The sequence below is a fragment of the Podarcis melisellensis genome, assembly GCF_964234715.1.
Source record: "Podarcis melisellensis genome assembly, chromosome: 13".
In the NCBI taxonomy this organism is placed as follows: Eukaryota; Metazoa; Chordata; class Lepidosauria; order Squamata; family Lacertidae; genus Podarcis; species Podarcis melisellensis.
In genome coordinates, this window is record NC_138545.1 from 20,117,507 (window position 1) to 20,134,946 (window position 17,440).

The 17,440-nt window shown below is 47.7% G+C and overlaps 1 protein-coding gene across 3 annotated transcripts in view; it reads left to right on the top strand.

The window, feature by feature from the left end:
- Positions 1–10,189, top strand: part of PTPRH (protein tyrosine phosphatase receptor type H) — a 30,035-nt gene extending 19,846 nt beyond the window's left edge. The window contains exons 11-19 of one of the 3 annotated variants that reach the window (XM_081885910.1): positions 2,021–2,068; positions 2,250–2,340; positions 3,136–3,226; positions 3,880–3,956; positions 5,027–5,161; positions 6,216–6,338; positions 7,988–8,148; positions 8,503–8,638; positions 9,274–10,189. In XM_081885910.1, coding sequence (XP_081742036.1) covers positions 2,021–2,068; positions 2,250–2,340; positions 3,136–3,226; positions 3,880–3,956; positions 5,027–5,161; positions 6,216–6,338; positions 7,988–8,148; positions 8,503–8,638; positions 9,274–9,411 — 1,000 coding nt within the window. In that variant the 3' untranslated portion in view covers positions 9,412–10,189. The remainder of the gene's footprint in view (positions 1–2,020; positions 2,069–2,249; positions 2,341–3,135; positions 3,227–3,879; positions 3,957–5,026; positions 5,162–6,215; positions 6,339–7,987; positions 8,149–8,502; positions 8,639–9,273) is intronic. The other 2 variants (XM_081885912.1, XM_081885911.1) reach the window with 2 other exon arrangements.
- The last annotated feature ends 7,251 nt before the right edge of the window (positions 10,190–17,440 follow it).

Genomic DNA, 17,440 nt, shown 5'->3' on the forward strand with positions numbered 1-17,440 from the left:
ATATATATATATATATGCAGGTTTTGGTGTCCTCGGGTGTCTTCCCGTGTAAAAGTTGGGGTGTCTAGGCGACGTTTCGACGAGGTCTCACTCGTCATCTTCAGGCTGGTGCTTTCGGCTTCTTGTTACTGGAACAGAGCAGGATCTCAGTGTTTGAGTTCCTATAAATACTGTTGAGGGGGTGTGGTGTATAGCCTCCAATGTTCTGGGCAGAGAGGAAGTTCCCAGGTTAGTGTGCCTTTTCTTCTTTTGTTCCTTAATTACTTGAGGGATATCTTGAGTGATTTCTTGAGTGATATCCTGAGTACCACTTAGGTGGGTCATTAGGTGTGGATTAGTTGCTAAAGTCTTTGTGTCTTGACCTCTTGAACTTTGTGAAGAGTTTTTCTGAGAAGATGGCTGTACTGCACTTAGTTGTGCTCTGGCTTGGCTTCGTGTATAGGGGCGAGCTGTGGTTTTGTGGCCTGTGTCAGCCAGATCTGTGTAGGGATTGCAGGGGGGTGCAGCATCCGGAGGTGCCACCATGGTTTGGCTACTGGATGGTGTCTGTAATTTATCTGTGGAGAGGGTCTGGGTTTGGGTCTGGTGTGGTTGATTGGTGATGGCGTTCTGTGTGCCTCTGGATCTGGTGTCAGTTTTTGTGGGGAGGGCTAATTTCCAGATGTCTGGCAAGCGGGATGTGTCGTCACGCTTGTTCATGTTGTGAGGGTGTTTCTCTCATATATATATATATATATATATATATATATATATATATATATATATGACCTTAAAATTTTTATTTCACCACAGTGGCCAACCAAATGCCTATGGGAAACCAATAAGCAGGACCCAAGCACAAGAGCCCTCTCCCCTCCTGGTATTCAGAAGTCTCCAACCGTGGAGGCAAAGCATAGCCATCATGTATATAGGAACCATGTTAGCCATGACCTCCAAGAGTTAGTCCAATCCTCTTTTAAAGTTGACCATTTTGGTGGTCATCACTGCCTCCTGTGGCAGAGAGTTCCATAGTCTGACTGTGCCCTGCATGAAGAAGTACTTTTATATATATATGTCCTGAATCTTCCAACATTCAGCTTCCCTGGATGGTCACGAGTTCAAGTGTCATGAGAGAGGAGACAAATTTCTCTCTGTGTGGATTTCTCACAGGCCCTTGGGCAACGCAGTAATTTCCAAATTACAGAGCTCTGCTTATTGACTGGCACAAAGGGCCTTTGGTCTAGCGCTGTGGCTCCCCCAGTGGGAGGTTTGGGTACTGCAGGCTTCAATTCTATAGTGTCCTGTCAGGCGTTCTGATTAGAGATTATTATTTTTGGAGGGGGGGGGGAGACCACTAGGGTCGCCATATTTTGAAGAACAAAAACGAGGACGCTATGACGACTCTCATTTTAAATACCCCTGCTATATGTAGGCTTTAGAAGCTGTGATATATTGCTGAGGGGGCCGGGCCGGATTTTGGTTTGATGAGGCCCTAAGCTACTGAAGGTAATGGGGCCCTTTATATGTCCAGCTGTCCTTTGTGTGTGTCGCTGTTTTGTGTGTTGAATATATACTATATGGTAATTTATGGACCTAACAGATATCTAAAGCCTTTTGCACATAACAAAATATGTACACCAGAGGAGCCTACACAACACAAAACACTGTTGCTGTATGTAGGTTTTTTGTTGTTGTTGTTTTTTATCTTATATTTTGGAAATGTACACCCAGCTGTTTTTTTCTTTACATTTTTTGGGGGCCCCCAAGAGAGTGGGGCCCTAAGCTATAGCTTGTTTAGCTTATACAGTACATAAATCTGGCACGGGGGTGAGGCAGAAGAGAAGAGGAAAGCAAATCTTCAGCCACCAGTTATGTCTATGTCTCATTCAGAAAGTATAGCCTGAGACATTTTGGCAAATTTTACAAAAATCCACCCGGACAGAAATTTTACCCCTGAAAAAGAGGACGTGTCCTGGGAAAAGAGGACAGATGGTAACCTTGCCACTGGTAGACATTGCTTAGTTTTCCGTCTCCTTTGCAGGACGAAGAATGTATTGGAGAAACAGAAAGCAGATATGGGACTGCCTGGGTGAGAATGAAGGGGTTTGGGGGGGTGCATGGACATAGCCAGGATTTATTTTAGGGGGGGCAGGCTTTATGGGGGGGCAGAACCGAGTTATCTGCGACACAATTGGTCAGTTAATTATGTATTGCCTGCTTAAACTTTGAGGTTTAAAGAGAGAACTGTTCCATCTTTTCCTCCCCTGCAGAGCCCTGGACTCTGTGCCCGTGTTGGCTTTCCCAGCTTACTGCCACGAGCGCTTCTCCAACAGCGGCTTTGGTTTTGCAGATGAATACCAGGTACAAGGTTGCTGTGGCATCTGTAGCTCGGTGGGCAGAGCACCCACTTTGCATGCACAAGGTCCTGGGTTCGATCCCCAGCGTCGCCAGGCAGGGCTGGGAAAGAAAGGCTCTTGTCCCAAGCCCTGAAGAGCTGCTGCCAGCCAGTGTAGACATTATTGAGCTAGGTGGACCAGTGGTCTGATTGAGTATAAGCCATTTACATTCCTATGATATGCTAATTTAAAATTAAATCGCAGCGAAAATACTCTGCCATCCTTGTTTTAGATTGAAAAGGGTATTCCAGAAATTAAGAATAAAGCCCATTTTAAAGTACCCTACCAACGTAGCATTAAGCGTCTTCCAGACAGTGCTTTTTTGTATTTCTATTATTTTTATTGAATCTATTTGTTGATTTGCTTCAAGAAGATCTTTAAAAACTGAATATAAATCCCAGCTTTCATAACAAACATTACTCTTGTGTGTCCTTTCCCTCTTGTTTCTTTTACTAATTAAATGAGAGCTGTTGCCAGATATAAGAGATCCCAGATCCTATTCAGCCACTCTTTTAAATATTTCAGCCGTCGTTCTGTTTTAAATACTTTACATATCCACTATTTAAATACTTTAAATATCCACTATTTTAAATACTTCAGCTGCATTCTTTTTTTGTCAGGATTTTTATGTACTGCTTATATACATTTTGAGAAACAGAGAAGAACCTTTGGGTTCGTGCTTTGCTGAAGGAGTCGCCTTGTTTCATAGCTCTCTGCGCCTCTTGTTTCACCATTTCTCTTTTCCTTGCCCCCACAACAGCAGCTGCAGGACGTGGGGACAGGACAGCCCCAGAGCGTGGCAGAGCGGCCTGAAAATCAAGTCAAGAATCGCTACAGCAACGTTCTGCCATGTCAGTTTCGTTCCCCCTGCCCTGTTTTTTCCTTTGTCGGTTGCGCTTAGCAAAAGGAGTCTGCTTTAATTTTGAACATCTCACTACGGAGCGGTGGTTTCAGATATACAGTAACCTCAAAAGACCAGAGATTCAAGCAGGAGGAGGCGGGAGGGGCCTGTCATTGGTGCTTGAGAGTCACCTGACCCTTGACCCAGAATTCTTGGGTAAGGCAGGCTTTGGCTCAGATCAATGAACTTATTTGGAAAACCTCTAGCCTCATTCCCCACTACTTCAGATAATGTTTTCTGGCAATGGGAGGGATGCGCATTGACCCTTAAAGGCTGGATTTCTTCCTGCGTCTGCCACTTTCTGACCCCCATTTGATATAAAAATTATTTGGCATACATAGTCCCCCCCCCATTTTTTCCTTCACAACAACCCTGTGAGGTAGGCTAGTCCCAGAGAAAGGGAGCTTTTTGACTGAGTGGGGATTTGAACCCTAGTCTGACACTCTGACCACCACACCACACTGCCTCTGCTGCTCAACTTTATTCCTGCCACTTTCCAGTTATGTAAATCCATATTTGGTGCTGCTTTACTTTCAGTTTTATCCATTTTTCAGCTCACCCTCTCTGCTTTTACTTTTAACCCCTTTGGTTCCTTCTCTGCAGATGACCACTCGCGAGTTCAGCTCACCATCAAATCCGGAGACCCCAACTCAGATTACATCAACGCAAGCTACATGCCTGTGAGTCCCACCCCGGCTGCATTTTTGTGTGAGATGTGGTTTGGGACCCTTTGTGATTCACCCTTGACAAAAACTGTATAACTTAAGTTAAGCTTGGCATAGGTTTGGAATTCAACTTTAGCACGGTATATCCTCAGCCCCCAATATATAATGCCAACTAACCTCCAGTTTTCTCCCAGGGTTCATTAACCTCCCATTAATGAGCAACACTCTCATGGTTAGAAAGAGTTTGCTTTGACTTTGCACATTTTACTACAGAGTGACTTTGAGTACACTTATTCTCACTTTTTGTAGCTTGCTTTTAGACAAGCAATGGAAATTTTTTTACTTTCAGCTAGCTTTTATGGGTTGCCATCCTTGTTTTGGCTCTTACTGCTTTCTCTGTCATTTTAAGAGCTGGTTTCATTTTTAAATGACACATTATTGCTGTTATGCTAGGGGCTACACACTTGCTTTCTTTGCCAGCCAGTCCCATCTACCCCCACCCAACCCCAACCACCCTTTGCCAAAGCCACCCAGCACCCACTTTCACCAAAAACAGCACCCCCTCCTCTCCTAAAGCTCACCAAATCTCTGCGTCCTGCCTTAGCTGCCCGTTCACTTGTCAGGGCTGTCTACTGCCTGGTTCTGGTTCTCTCCTCTTCACCCTCTGACATTACTGTGAGGCCCAACAGCTCTGGGAACCCAGTTTCTCTTGTCTGTGGCAAAGCAAAGTGCAGCGTGACGACATTCTTGAATTGTTATTATATGTACAGATACTGCTTTATTTTTGGTTAGCAGCCACCTTGAATAAATATACGGAAAGGCAAGGCATACAAATGACAAAAATCTGGGCAACAGGGCTGGACAGGGTGGTGTCCCCGCGTATGTGATAACTGGTGAATATTAATGGCATGTGAATGTGTGTGTGTGAACCACAGCCACCGTTGAAATGTGGCCTCCTTCAGCTTTCCACCACATAAAGTGGCTCCCATTGTAAACAAGTTTTGCCACTCTTCGTTGTGATTTCCCATTGATTCCGTACTAAGGCAAAGCTCTCTCTCTCTTTCCTTCCTAATTACTCACTGCAGGGCTTCGAGAGGGAAAAGGAGTTCATAGCAGCCCAAGGCCCACTGCCTGGGACACTGTACGACTTCTGGCGCATGATATGGGAGCAGCAGATCGTGACCATGGTCATGCTCACTAACTGCGCCGAGAACGGACGGGTGAGAATTGTGCTGTTTGGCTGGGAGTCAGGAAACTGCTTGAACAATGTTCTGCCTCTTGGGGGGTGCTCATTGGGGGATGTGGATGGCGCTGTGGTGTAAAGCACTGAGCCTCTTGGGCTTGCCGATCAGAAGGTTGGCAGTTCGAATCCCCACAATGGGGTGAGCTCCCATTGCTCTGTCCCAGCTCCTGCCAACCTAGCAATTTGAAAGCATACCAGTGCAAGTAGAGAAACAGGTACTGCTGCAGCGGGAAGGTAGACAGCGTTTCTGTGCACTCTGGTTTCTGTCACGGTGTCCCGTTGCGCCAGAAGTGGTTTATTCATGCTGGCCACATGATTCAGAAAACTGTCTGTGGACAAACACCGGCTCCCTTGGCGTGAAAGCAAGATGAGCGCCACACCCCATAGACGCCTTTGACTGGACTTAACCGTCTAGGGGTCCTTTACCTTTTATGTTTACTTGCCCATTCAAAAGGGGCAAGCCATCTAGGGCTGTACAAAATATTATCTACTTTGAGGGGTGGTGTTCAAAACTAGTTTTTTCAGTGGGATAGAAATCCCCCCTCCCCAATACCTGTGAGATTGATCGCTGCTTCTTCTTCCTTAATCCTCTTCAGTGCCATCGTTTCCCCAGTTTCCTTTCTCCATTATGAATAGTTGCATGCGTGTTCCCACCCCTTCAGGATGAGGCCATGATGCTAAGCAGCCAATCTGATGGTAGGTTGTCATTTGAGGGCAACTTACACAAATAAGCAAATCTTTTTTTTTTCTCCTCCCTAGAAGTGATGGACATTTTTCTATGTTTGTAAAAGGCAGCAGATAGTATCAGGCAGGGAGCAGAAGTGTGGAGCTCGTTCCAAAGAGCCTTGCGACTCCCCAGCTGCTGTGAGGAGGGTATAGATGTAGACCTTGTCTTCAGAGCCCTTGATGTGCAACAGCCCAACCAAAACCTGACCAAAGTTTGACAGTTGCTCCGCTCTTCCGCAAGGCCAGTCCTTCCACTAACATTCTTGGCTCTCCCCTTGCCCCTTCCCCTACCTTCTTCTGGTCAGGTGAAATGTGAACGCTACTGGCCTCTGGACTACACACCCTGCACCTACGACAACATCACAGTGTCCGTCGTCACAGAGACAATCCTCCCTGATTGGACCATCCGGGATTTCACTATCAAGCAGGTGACGGAGCGGGGATCAGGACCGCCTCCCCCGGCGTTCAATCCAAATGGTTTCTGCCAGAATAACTGCCCTGTGAAGCGATATTTATCCAACTGCTTTATCATTGCAACAGAGGCTGTTGCCAATTCCGCAGTCTCTTTTCTCCAGCTTTTGACACCTGAGTGGTAGATTTTTGAGACCCACTCTGTTCTTATTTTCTTAGTTTTCTGATCTTTAGTGTTGTATTTTGAATTGCTGGGGCGCATCCTGGGACCTTAGGGTGAAGATTGGGAAGTGAATCAAATTGTTATTGTTTAATAGTAACGATGATGACGATAAATAATAATGGTGATGATAATCGTGACAATAATAATGGCACTGGTTGTCATAATTTTAATTAAAGATATCCCTTTAAAAATTATAATAATGAAATAATCAATCCTTCTAATTGTGAACTCAACAAAATAAAAGGGAGTCACTGAGAGACAGGGAAGTAATTAGTGGTGGAGCTTCAAGAGCAGGTAGGGGTGTGGGGCGTGTCCCAGGGGCATGGCGCAAAGCCCACAGGGGCATGGGGTGCCGCCTGCAGGGGCATGGTGCCCAGCGCAGGGGGGGGCAGCAGCAATGGGACCCCACTGGGATTGTGCCGCTGGAGGTGGTGCGCTCTCCCCACACTCCTGTTCCTCTGCCAGTGGAAGTAATCCCAAGGCATGCATAAGCCAAAAATACCCTTTAAAACACTGGGGGATGGGCAGCCTTATAGAACCTAGCTGAAAGTTGAAAAACAGTAATAATAATAATAATAATAATAATAATAATAATAATAATAATAATATACTAACCTTCATCCAAAGATCTCAGGGTAGTTTACAAGATAAAAATACAGAAAAAGCAGGAAAATGAGGGCACATGGGAGAAGAAGGGGCGTTTGAGCCCCTTGCAAGGAACCAATGGCTGGCTTGCTAGAACCCTGAGTGAGAGCACTGCTATTAGGAAGTGTCACGAGCCACTGGGATGTGTGGACAACTGTTACCTTGCGTGGTGTCTTGTGTGGTGCAGGTGGCAGGTTCTGCACCCTCAGGAACCCCAGGCTGACTCTGCCCACCTTGTAGGGTTATATGATGTTTCTGGGCAGGATATGAGAGAGGCTTCCTGATCTTGAGCCACAAGATCTTCCTGAATTCTGTTGTGCAATCCTGTATATTGGGTTGTTTTTGGCCTTGATCCCAGCTTGATCATAGACCCTGTTTCCTGAAGTTCATCCTCCGGTTGTAGTTTACTCTTCTATCTCAACCGCTGGCTCATCTCACAGAACCTGATTTCCACCTCCTGGCCCAGCCCTGACAGTGGGAGAGGAAGGTACGCTGCAACATTTTGTTGCAGGTCCCACTTTGTTATCTCAGACACTATGCTCAAGTGGTTGGGTTTGGGAGCGGAACAGAGCCACTTCAAAATAAACTACAAACACCCTCGGTATACAGAATCATAGAAGTTTGGAAATAAAAACAAACGAAAACTCTTTCCCCCCCCCCCAATCACCACATGGTGTGACAAGGACCTGAGAGCTTCCACAGCTTTCAGGATGTTGAGGTGCCAATTGGAAAGAAACGGAGGTGAAACCCAGGGGTGGTTCTGAAGAAAGCGCTTGACTTGTGTGTGTGTCCCAACAGGTGAACCTATCCGAGGTCCACCTGGCCAGGCATTACCACTACACGTCGTGGCCAGACCATGGGGTGCCCAAAATCACAAGCAACATCCTTCACTTCCGAGACCTTGTGAGGGCCCACATAGAGGAGCACAGAGGCGCTGGGCCAGCTCTGGTACACTGCAGGTAAACCCAAGAGGAGGGGAAGAGAGGATCGGGGCAGGGGACAGCCAGGGAGAAGTGTAACCCACAGGTTCTGCGGACTGAGGCTGCGGAGGGACCACAAATGGCAGAGCCACTTCAACCCAGAGTGGCTTAACTATCCATAACACCTCTTCCCAGGGAATTATGGGAATTGTGGCTCTGGGAGGGGAATAGGGAGTCTCCTAGCAACTCCCAGCACCCTTAACCAACTACAGCTCCCAGAATTCTTTGGGGGCAGCCGTGACTCTTTGAAGTGGCATCATAGCGCTATAAATGTGTCGTGTGAATGTGGCCTTGGTTGACACTGTCCTCTCCTTCCCTCTCCCACCTCTCCAGCGCAGGTGTAGGCCGGACGGGGACGTTCATCTCCCTGGACTCCTTGCTGCGCCAAGCCCAGGTCACAGGGGAGCTTGGAGTCTTCTCTTTCGTTCGGAAGCTGAGGATGAACCGTCCGCTCATGATTCAGACTGAGGTGAGAGGCTCAAAATATGTCGTTACGTGAAGTAGATCTGTCCTGAACAAGCAGTTCAAAAGCACACCAGTGCAAGTAAATAAATAGGTACCACTGCGGTGGGAAGGTAAACAGCTTTTCCATGCACTCTGGTTTCCATCACGATGTCCCATTGTGCCAGTAGTGGTTTAGTCATGTTGGCCACATGACCCGGAAAGCTGTCTGTGGTCAAACGCCGTCTCCCTCAGCCTGAAAAACAAGATGTGTGCCGCAACCCCATAGTCACCTTTGACTGGACTTACCCTTTTACCTTTAGTTACTAAACAGCTTCCCTCTGGCTCTCTTTGGAGACTTCAGTTCTCTGTTAAACGACTTAAGAGGAGGCAGGCAAACATCTGCGCCATCCATCACATCTGAAAGAAGGAGCACGGCCTATTGATTGGAGGCCTCTGGTTGGCCCTTGTGAGGTCAGGATGTTGGACTAGATGGGCCATGGGCCTCATCCAGCAGGGCTCTTTTTGACATAAGAAGTGCTCAAAGCTGCCCTGACAGAGAGCTGAATCTTCCTGACCTATATATGTGACAAAGCAAGTTGAAATTCTGTCCTCCTGGCAGTGCTCTAATCCACACACCCTTAACACCTCTTTTCTCCGCAGTCCCAGTTCGTCTTTCTTCACCAATGTCTCCTGGATGCCCTCCAGCCTCCTCCACAGAGCGACAGTGAGAAGGCAGAGCACACGGCAGTGTATGAAAACACCTGGGCCCTGCAAGGCTACGAGGTGTCCCGGGTGTGACAGCCTGTCTTCTTTGGCCATCGTCCCGGCAAGCGCCCAGGAGGCCCATGTGCCCAAGGGGCGTGGAAACCACAGCAGACTTTGAGATGTGCTTCCCTAGGGAGGGAGACGCTGGTTCCTAGAGGAGATGCAAATTCACTTGCAATCCCTTCCCCAGCCCAGTTTTGACATGATTGTGCCAGCCAGCTGAGGAAGTGATGAGGTGTGTGTGTGTGTGTGTGTGTGTGTGTGTGTGTGTGTGTGTGTCTCCCTGCCCACTTCTCTCTTTGTGGGTTGGAAGTTAAATTGCACGCATTGTATCTGTCGGGAACATACAAAATGGAAATGTGGAGGTAGGACTGAGAAGCTGAGAGGAGCCTAAATGGACAGATTTGCTCTTGCAGCGACCTGTCCTTTGGCTTTATGGGTGAAAGGCAGGTACAGAATTTTACAAATAAAATGAAATAGCCGATCAGCTTGCATATATCTGAGGATACGACTGTGGTAGCTTTTCTGTAGCAGCTCTGGAGGCATATGGTAGCTTCAAGTGTGAGAGAGGGGGTGATTTTTGGTGGGGGAACATAATGGGGGACTGGGACAAACCCCCCATTTCCTCACTGCACCACTCTAACAGCCCATCTCAAGCTTCCCAAGGTAAGGAGTAGTAGAGGAAGAGGATCACACACACAGGATTCAAAGATGTGCTTAATGTCACCTCTGAGTTGACCAAGGGTTAAAGTGGGTGGGGGAGAGTGAAAGAAGATGCACCTAGCAAATGAAATTAGCAGGATCTATCATGCTTAATCAAAAGCAGGGAAGCCTCCAGTAGCGTAGAGAGCAAACAATGGGCGATGACTGGCAACCACTTGTCCTAGCTATAAGAAGGCAAACCCACTTAGCTCAGTTGGTTAGAGCATGGCGCTGATAATGCCAAGGTTGCCGGTTCAATCCCTGTAAGGGCCAGCTGCATATTTGTGCGTTGCAGGGTGTGTGTGTGTGTGTTTGTGTGTGTGGACTAGATAATCTCTGTACCTTCGAATTCTATTATTCACCCCAAGAAGAAACGAATTCAGCTTTGTCTATAAGTCCACAATGGGGTCACGAAGAGTCGGACACGACTAAACGACTAAACAACTAAACAACAACAACATAAGTCCACAGCATTGGACTTGAGAGCCAGTGTGGTGTAGGGTTTAGTGTGTCGGACTATGACCTGGGAAACCAGGCTTCAAATCTCCACTCACTGGGTGGCCTTGGGCTGTTCACTGCCTCTCAGCCTAACCTGCCTCACATGGTTGTTGTGAGGATGAAGTGGGGAGGAAGGAAACCATGTACTCCACCTTGAGCTCCTTGGAGGAAAAGCGAAAAATGAATGCAATAAATAAATAAAAGATAAAATTGACTAAACCGCAAGCAGATTAAGTGGCCCGCATGTTTGTTGCATATTGACAGTATGGTGATGAAATCCACTGTAGTGTTTACAGGAGGAATCTTTGGTTCAGGAGCCTTTGGTTCAGCCATGAAACTCACTGGGCCTGCGCCATCTCATGCCCACTGTTTTGTCCAAGCTGAACCTACGTACCTCCCAGGGTTGTTGTGAAGATATATTGAGTAGGGGGGTGGGAATGCCATTCACAAAGGAATGAAACAAAAGCAGAAAAGTAATGAACAAAAGCAGAAGGAATTGGAGAGGATTAAATTCTTTCCCTGTTTTCAAAAGATTTCTTGTATCATCCCAGAGAGGCGATTCTCATTTGCCGTAGGAGTGCAGATTTACACAAGCCCTGTGCAGAAATCCCCACAACAACCAGAGCCAAGATGAGGATGGCAGCAGCTCGCCCACATGATTTTCAAGGACAGGTCATACAAAGGGTGTTGGTGCAAATTCAGTATGAAAATCCTCAGTAGATACAACCTCCTCATGGCTTCTGGTATTCCAGATGCCTCGTCTTCTCAAGCTCATGCCTTGAAGCCCTGTCAGTTTCCCTCCCATCACAAATGTCAACAGTCTCTCTCTTCCTAGACTTACAAGTCATTGTTTATACAAATTAGGGCTGTTGCCAAACCGAAGAAATTTTACAAATGGACACCCCACTGATTGTAGACTTTGCTGGAGGTGTAGGATTGCAGCCACAGCTGGATCACTGTGTGCATTTGGGTCAGCTAATCAGTTGATTAAATCTACATTGATTTGCGTTGGACACAGGTGGCGCTGTGGGTTAAAGCCTCAGCGCCTAGGACTTGCTGATCGAAAGGTCGGCGGTTCGAATCCCTGTGGCGGGGTGCGCTCCCGCTGCTCGGTCCCAGCGCCTGCCAACCTAGCAGTTCGAAAGCACCTCCGGGTGCAAGTAGATAAATAGGGACCGCTTACCAGCGGGAAGGTAAACGGCGTTTCCGTGTGCAGCTCTGGCTCGCCAGAGCAGCAATGTCACACTGGCCATGTGACCCGGAAGTGTCTACGGACAGCGCTGGCCCCTGGCCTCTTAAGTGAGATGGGCGCACAACCCCAGAGTCTGGCAAGACTGGCCCGTATGGGCAGGGGTACCTTTACCTTTACCTTAAGCCAATACCACAGGGGGAGCATAATTCTGATTTATTTTGGGGTTTTTAGATGGTTTATCTGAATCCACTTATGAATCACTTCCCATAAAAGATCTCAAAACAATTTCACAGCAAAAACAATCTGCAATGAAAAACAATTCCATATGTGAAAACAAAAAGGATGGATGGATGGAGTATAATTTATTATACGGTTAAAAATGAGCATACTCTATTTAATACAACAAATACTAATGTAGATAAAATAGAGAGAAATAAAATGGTAGGTAAACAAAACTGAAGATTTAATAACGTGAAAAAGAGATAGAAAGTCTATGTAGATCCAGTAGGCAAGAATGACTGATGTATCTCATACGTTGTCGTGTAAAATTTTGCAACTCATGCTGTAATCTTTGGTTTTCCATCTTCTAGAAGTAAACTAGAACTTCTGGGCATTCTTCTAAGAAATGGGGCAATGGTCTTGTACGAGCATCTTGGTAATTTTTGTTGTTGTTTAGTCGTTTAGTCGTGTCCGACTCTTCGTGACACCCTGGACCAGAGCGCGCCAGGCACTCCTGACTTCCATTGCCTCCCGCAGTTTGGTCAAACTCATGCTGGTAGCTTCTAGAACACTGTCCAACCATCTCATCTTCTGTTGTCCCCTTCTGCTTGTGCCCTCCATCTTTCCCAACATCAGGGTCTTCTCCAGGGAGTCTTCTGTTCTCATGAGGTGGCCAAAGTATTGGAGCCTCAGCTTCAGGATCTGTCATTCCGGTGAGCACTCAGGGCTGATTTCCTTCAGAATGGAGAGGTTTGATCTTCTTGCAGTCCATGGGACTCTCAAGAGTCTCCTCCAGCACCATAATTCAAAAGCATCAATTCTTTGGCGATGGGGAATCATAAAAGGACATGGTCTGTGGTCTCTATCTCTCCATCATTACAAGGGAAGGGCTGTAAAAGGCTTGTTGGGAAAGGAAGGCCTTCAACGGGTGCCAAAAGGGCAATAGGGGCAGCGTGCCTGCCTGGTGCATCATGGGAGGGACTTCCAAAGGGTGGGTACCACCAAGCTAGAAGCCCAGTTCTGCTGGGCTGCTCCCCATAGAGAAAGACTACCTTTGTGAATGTGAGAGAGAAAGGGCAGCTCTTATCCTAAAACGGATGGAGAACCTTTTTGGTCCTGGGGGGCAGATCATTCTCAGGCCCCATCCCTTGGGCCAGCTTAGGCAGACAGGTGCAACCGACATGACGTTGCGTGATGGATAGGCAGGCCATGATGCCCACCTGTCAAAATTCATTGCACAGGGTTCCCAGGCACCCAACAGCCAGCTAGGTAGGGGCATTGCCAGCCCTATGGTTGGTGCTATGGGATAGGGCTGGCAAAGCACTTCTTTTTCCCCCTTCCCATGTGGGGAAATAAGGGAAAGGAGGCTACATTTTACAGGCAGGGCTAGGTGAAGGAGAAGTCGTAGATATCCTTTGCTCAGTCGATGTCTTTTTATTATTGATTGATTCATTGATTGGAGCTGCTTGCTCCGACTGCAACTCTTTGTTGCCTGCAGGGAACCGGCGCACACAGCCAAACTGAGCCAGATTTAATCTCCCACCTCGATCATCAACTGTCAAGCAATGAGAGAGAGCTGGGGTTAAGTCCTGCTGCTTCGACTGCATGTGCCTGTTCTCTGTAGGCAACAAACAGCTGCGTCCAAAGCAAGCAGCCCCCCAGCCGGCACAGAAAGGAACCTTGAACTGCCACAAGATGGTGGGCAAGCGACTGCAGTTTGGGGGAAATAGCCCCAGGGACAAATCTGGATCCCCTTTCAGGCCAGGTGGGCTAAGGGTTCCCACTCCTGTTCTGAAACAATGACTTCCACCTACTATTCCTGTTATGCCAGTGTGGTGTAGTGGTTAAGAGCGGTAGACTTGTAATCTGGTGAACCGGGTTCGATTCCCCGCTCCTCCACCTGCAGCTGCTGGGTGACCTTGGGGTAGTCACACTTCTCTGAAGTCTCCCAGCCCCACTCACCTCACAGAGTGTTTGTTGTGGGGGAGGAAGGGAAAGGAGATTGTTAGCCGCTTTGAGACTCCTTCGGGTAGTGATAAAGCGGGATATCAAATCCAAACTACTCTTCTTCTTCAATGATTTTATTTTTAAAAAAAATCACACGCAATCCAATCAACCAGCGAATCTGTTTTAGTCTATTATAATATTTTTATTAATCTAACCCATTAGATGACACAGCTCTAAAATAGAAAACATGCTGGTACATTTGTGTGTGTTTATGTGTGTGTGTTTGTGTGCACATAGATAGCTGTTTTGTGCTGCAGCAGACTAGCACCGTTACCCTTCCCGCATATATTAAGACACAACAAGTTACAGAGTTTAAACAAACACATTAGGCAGCATGTGAGTCAATGACGGCTGGAGCATGAATTACTTACTTTCAGTGGGTTGCGCGAGAAGCAGTGAAAACATAATTTCCCATGCTGCCAGCAAGCCCAGGTGCTTGATGTATACAGAAAGCTGGTCTTCATTTCTCTCCCCAAACACTCCTCTCCCTGCTCTCTGCCCCCCCCCCCCATGCTGCGGGGACTGAGGTACCTGAGGAATCTCCTGAAGCCCCTCTTCACCCAGTTAGACTGTGGGCATTTTAAAAACATCTCTCTTACCGAAAGATAAATTGGTTGAATCACCCCCCTCCCCTTTCATGGAAAGGACAGAGAATTATTTGGTTGCTGAGGCAACCTAAGTGTCAGCTCCCAAATGTTGCCATGGTGCTGTCAGATCTTTCCTCACTCTTTTTTTTATTTTATTTTTTACACATCAGGTCATGGCTCTTTGCAAACGACCACATCTGACTCTGGGCTGTAGCACGGCTAAAGGGATATGGGGAGGAGGCCAGCCTGGTGTCCAAGGGGCTCTCTCTAGGATGGTTGCTGGATAAAGTGCGGTGGTGCCCGGCCAAGGATGCTGAGTTCCTTTGGGATGGAGGGTGAGGTCTAGGGACCCTGATGACTTGGGATGCTGAGGGTGAGAACTTAGAGTGGTGGTGAGGGTTAGAACTCATAGATGCAATTAGGCCCCAGAAGGTGCTGGAAGTCAGGATTCTTAGATAGGAGAGGGGGGTGCTGGAAGCATGAATCCTGAATTCTTTAGGAGGAGAATGAGACACTAGGCCCCTCTACACTGGTGTGGTGGTGTGGTTTTTGTGGTTGTACTCTGCAACATTACATTTTTTTAATGTATACTGTTTATATACCAAAATGTCTTTGACACAATAACTGTGCCTTAGTGGTGGATTGACACTGGACCATCCACATACTATTCTGCTTTGTTAGCATTGGGGAAACATTTCTTCTGCAATGCTTCCCCAATTTTACCATGATGGCATCATGGCCATCAAGGGGGTCTCTCTCTCTCTCTCTCTCTCTCTCTCTCTCTCTCTCTCTCTCTCTCTCTCTCTCTATATATATATATATACACACACACATAAGCGCGCGCACACACACACACACACAAACAAAAGTGGGATATAAAATGAACTGCAACACATTTGTGGTATGAAAAGTTGCATGTTTTTAGAATGAAGCTATGGGGTGTTCACTGATTGGAAATGATCCAGGACGTTTGCCCTGAAGCTTTCGCAGAGGTAAATGGTGTGGCAAGACCTCCCGAAAGGAAAACCTTGCTTCAAGCGTGAAGGATCCGAGGATGCCTTGCACGAGGGACAGGGGGAATGTGCAGATGGGTTTTCGGTGCGGGGATCCAGACGGAGAGTGATTACCTGGCAGCCTAGAAGCTTGGAGGCGTCCTCGCTTTGGATTCCCCCAGAGCGCACAGAGTCTGGTGGCTGCTTCCCAGCAGGGGACTCTTGGCCACCAGGGACGCGCGCGCGTCGCGCTGGTGGCACAGTAAGTAGCAGAACTCGCTCTCTCCACAGGAGGGCACTCATCTCTCTCCTCTCTCACACAACCTCCCACACTGTGTCCACCCTCCAAACCATGCACACGCCTCTTCCATCTTCCTCTCCTTCATACAAGCGGCGCGCCCCTCCTTCTGTCGCCAAGAGCAACGCCGTCCTTCCTCTCCGTCTCCTCCTGCCTTTCCCAACCAGCTCTCGTAAGGTCCTTTTCTGTATACCCTGTGCTATAGTCACATTAAGAAATATGCTCCTTTCTCCCTCGCAGATGTGAATGACAAACCTCTTCACTTTGCCGAGAGCTCCGCGCACCCGCAACACTGACCCCCACATAAGCTCATCATTCTACAACACACACACACCTCAATATTTCTCTTTCTACACACACATACACATCCTCGTTAACTGACATTAATTCACAATTCTCCGGACATTATTTCACCGGACATTAATTCACCTGTGTTCATCTGATGCGTTCCAAACAGAATCCTAACCTCCCCCTGGCTCCGCAGATTAGATTCCAGCGTACAATATAAACAATTTCCAGCTGAATCTTCCCCGATGAGGTGACTTTCGCCGTGCAGTGTTTAGCAGCTGAAAATCTCTGCACCATTTGGTGAAGGGGGTGGGCATAGACCGACCCCCTTCCCCAACTAGCCTATCTTTTGAACCTACCTGGTGGTTGCTATTGCATGGTGGGCAAAGGGTGGCTTATAGGCGATCTTATGGCTCTCTGTCTCATCTCTTATACTGAGATCCACTGGTTCATCCAGCGGGAGTATTCGTCACAGTGACTTGCAGCTGCTCTACTGGGTTTCAGGCAGGGAGTTTCAGCCCTACCTTGAACCCGAGACTTCTGCATGCAAGGCAGATGCTCTCGCATCGAACTAGGGCCCTCCCCACATGCCGAGATGCACACAAACACACCTCTCGAATACGGACCGTATAGTGGCCATATCTGCACCTCCTGCAACTTAAATCGCTTGCATGTTCCTCGCAAGGATCCCCTTTATCTGTGTGTTTAGGAGAGTATCCAGTGGATTTTAAAGCAGGTCCCTGTTGCGTTTGTTGGAGGGCGGCGCAAAGTGGAAGGAGGAAGCCATATTTTCACTTGTTTGAAACTGGTTGAAGTTTGCGGGTATAATATGGCTATAAATCTCTGGGTTTGCTTTCCCCCCATGGCAGACTGACAGCTCTCTCCGGCTCGGTCCTTTTCTCTCAAAGACCTAAACAGTGGGGTGGGTCTCCACCTGCTAACGCTAGTTCCGCCCCCGCCCCCGCCATCTTCCTATCATCACTTTCAAAAGATTCCCTCCGGCGTTAGACCCACAAACACCTGAACGCTTCTAAGAACTGATCTGGCTTTGTTTTCAATTCGCCATTTCGAAGATCTCTTCTCTGCCCCGCCCCCCCCCGCTACACACACACACACACACACACACACACACACCCCTCGACCCCTCCTTTCTTCACTTTTCTACTTAACCCCACCTCTTCCTTCCCGGCCCCACCCCGCAGCCAGCAACGTTTCAGCACCACGGAAAGCGGACAGCTCACTTGCGCTTTCTCGCTCGCTCTCCCCAAACACACAAGCA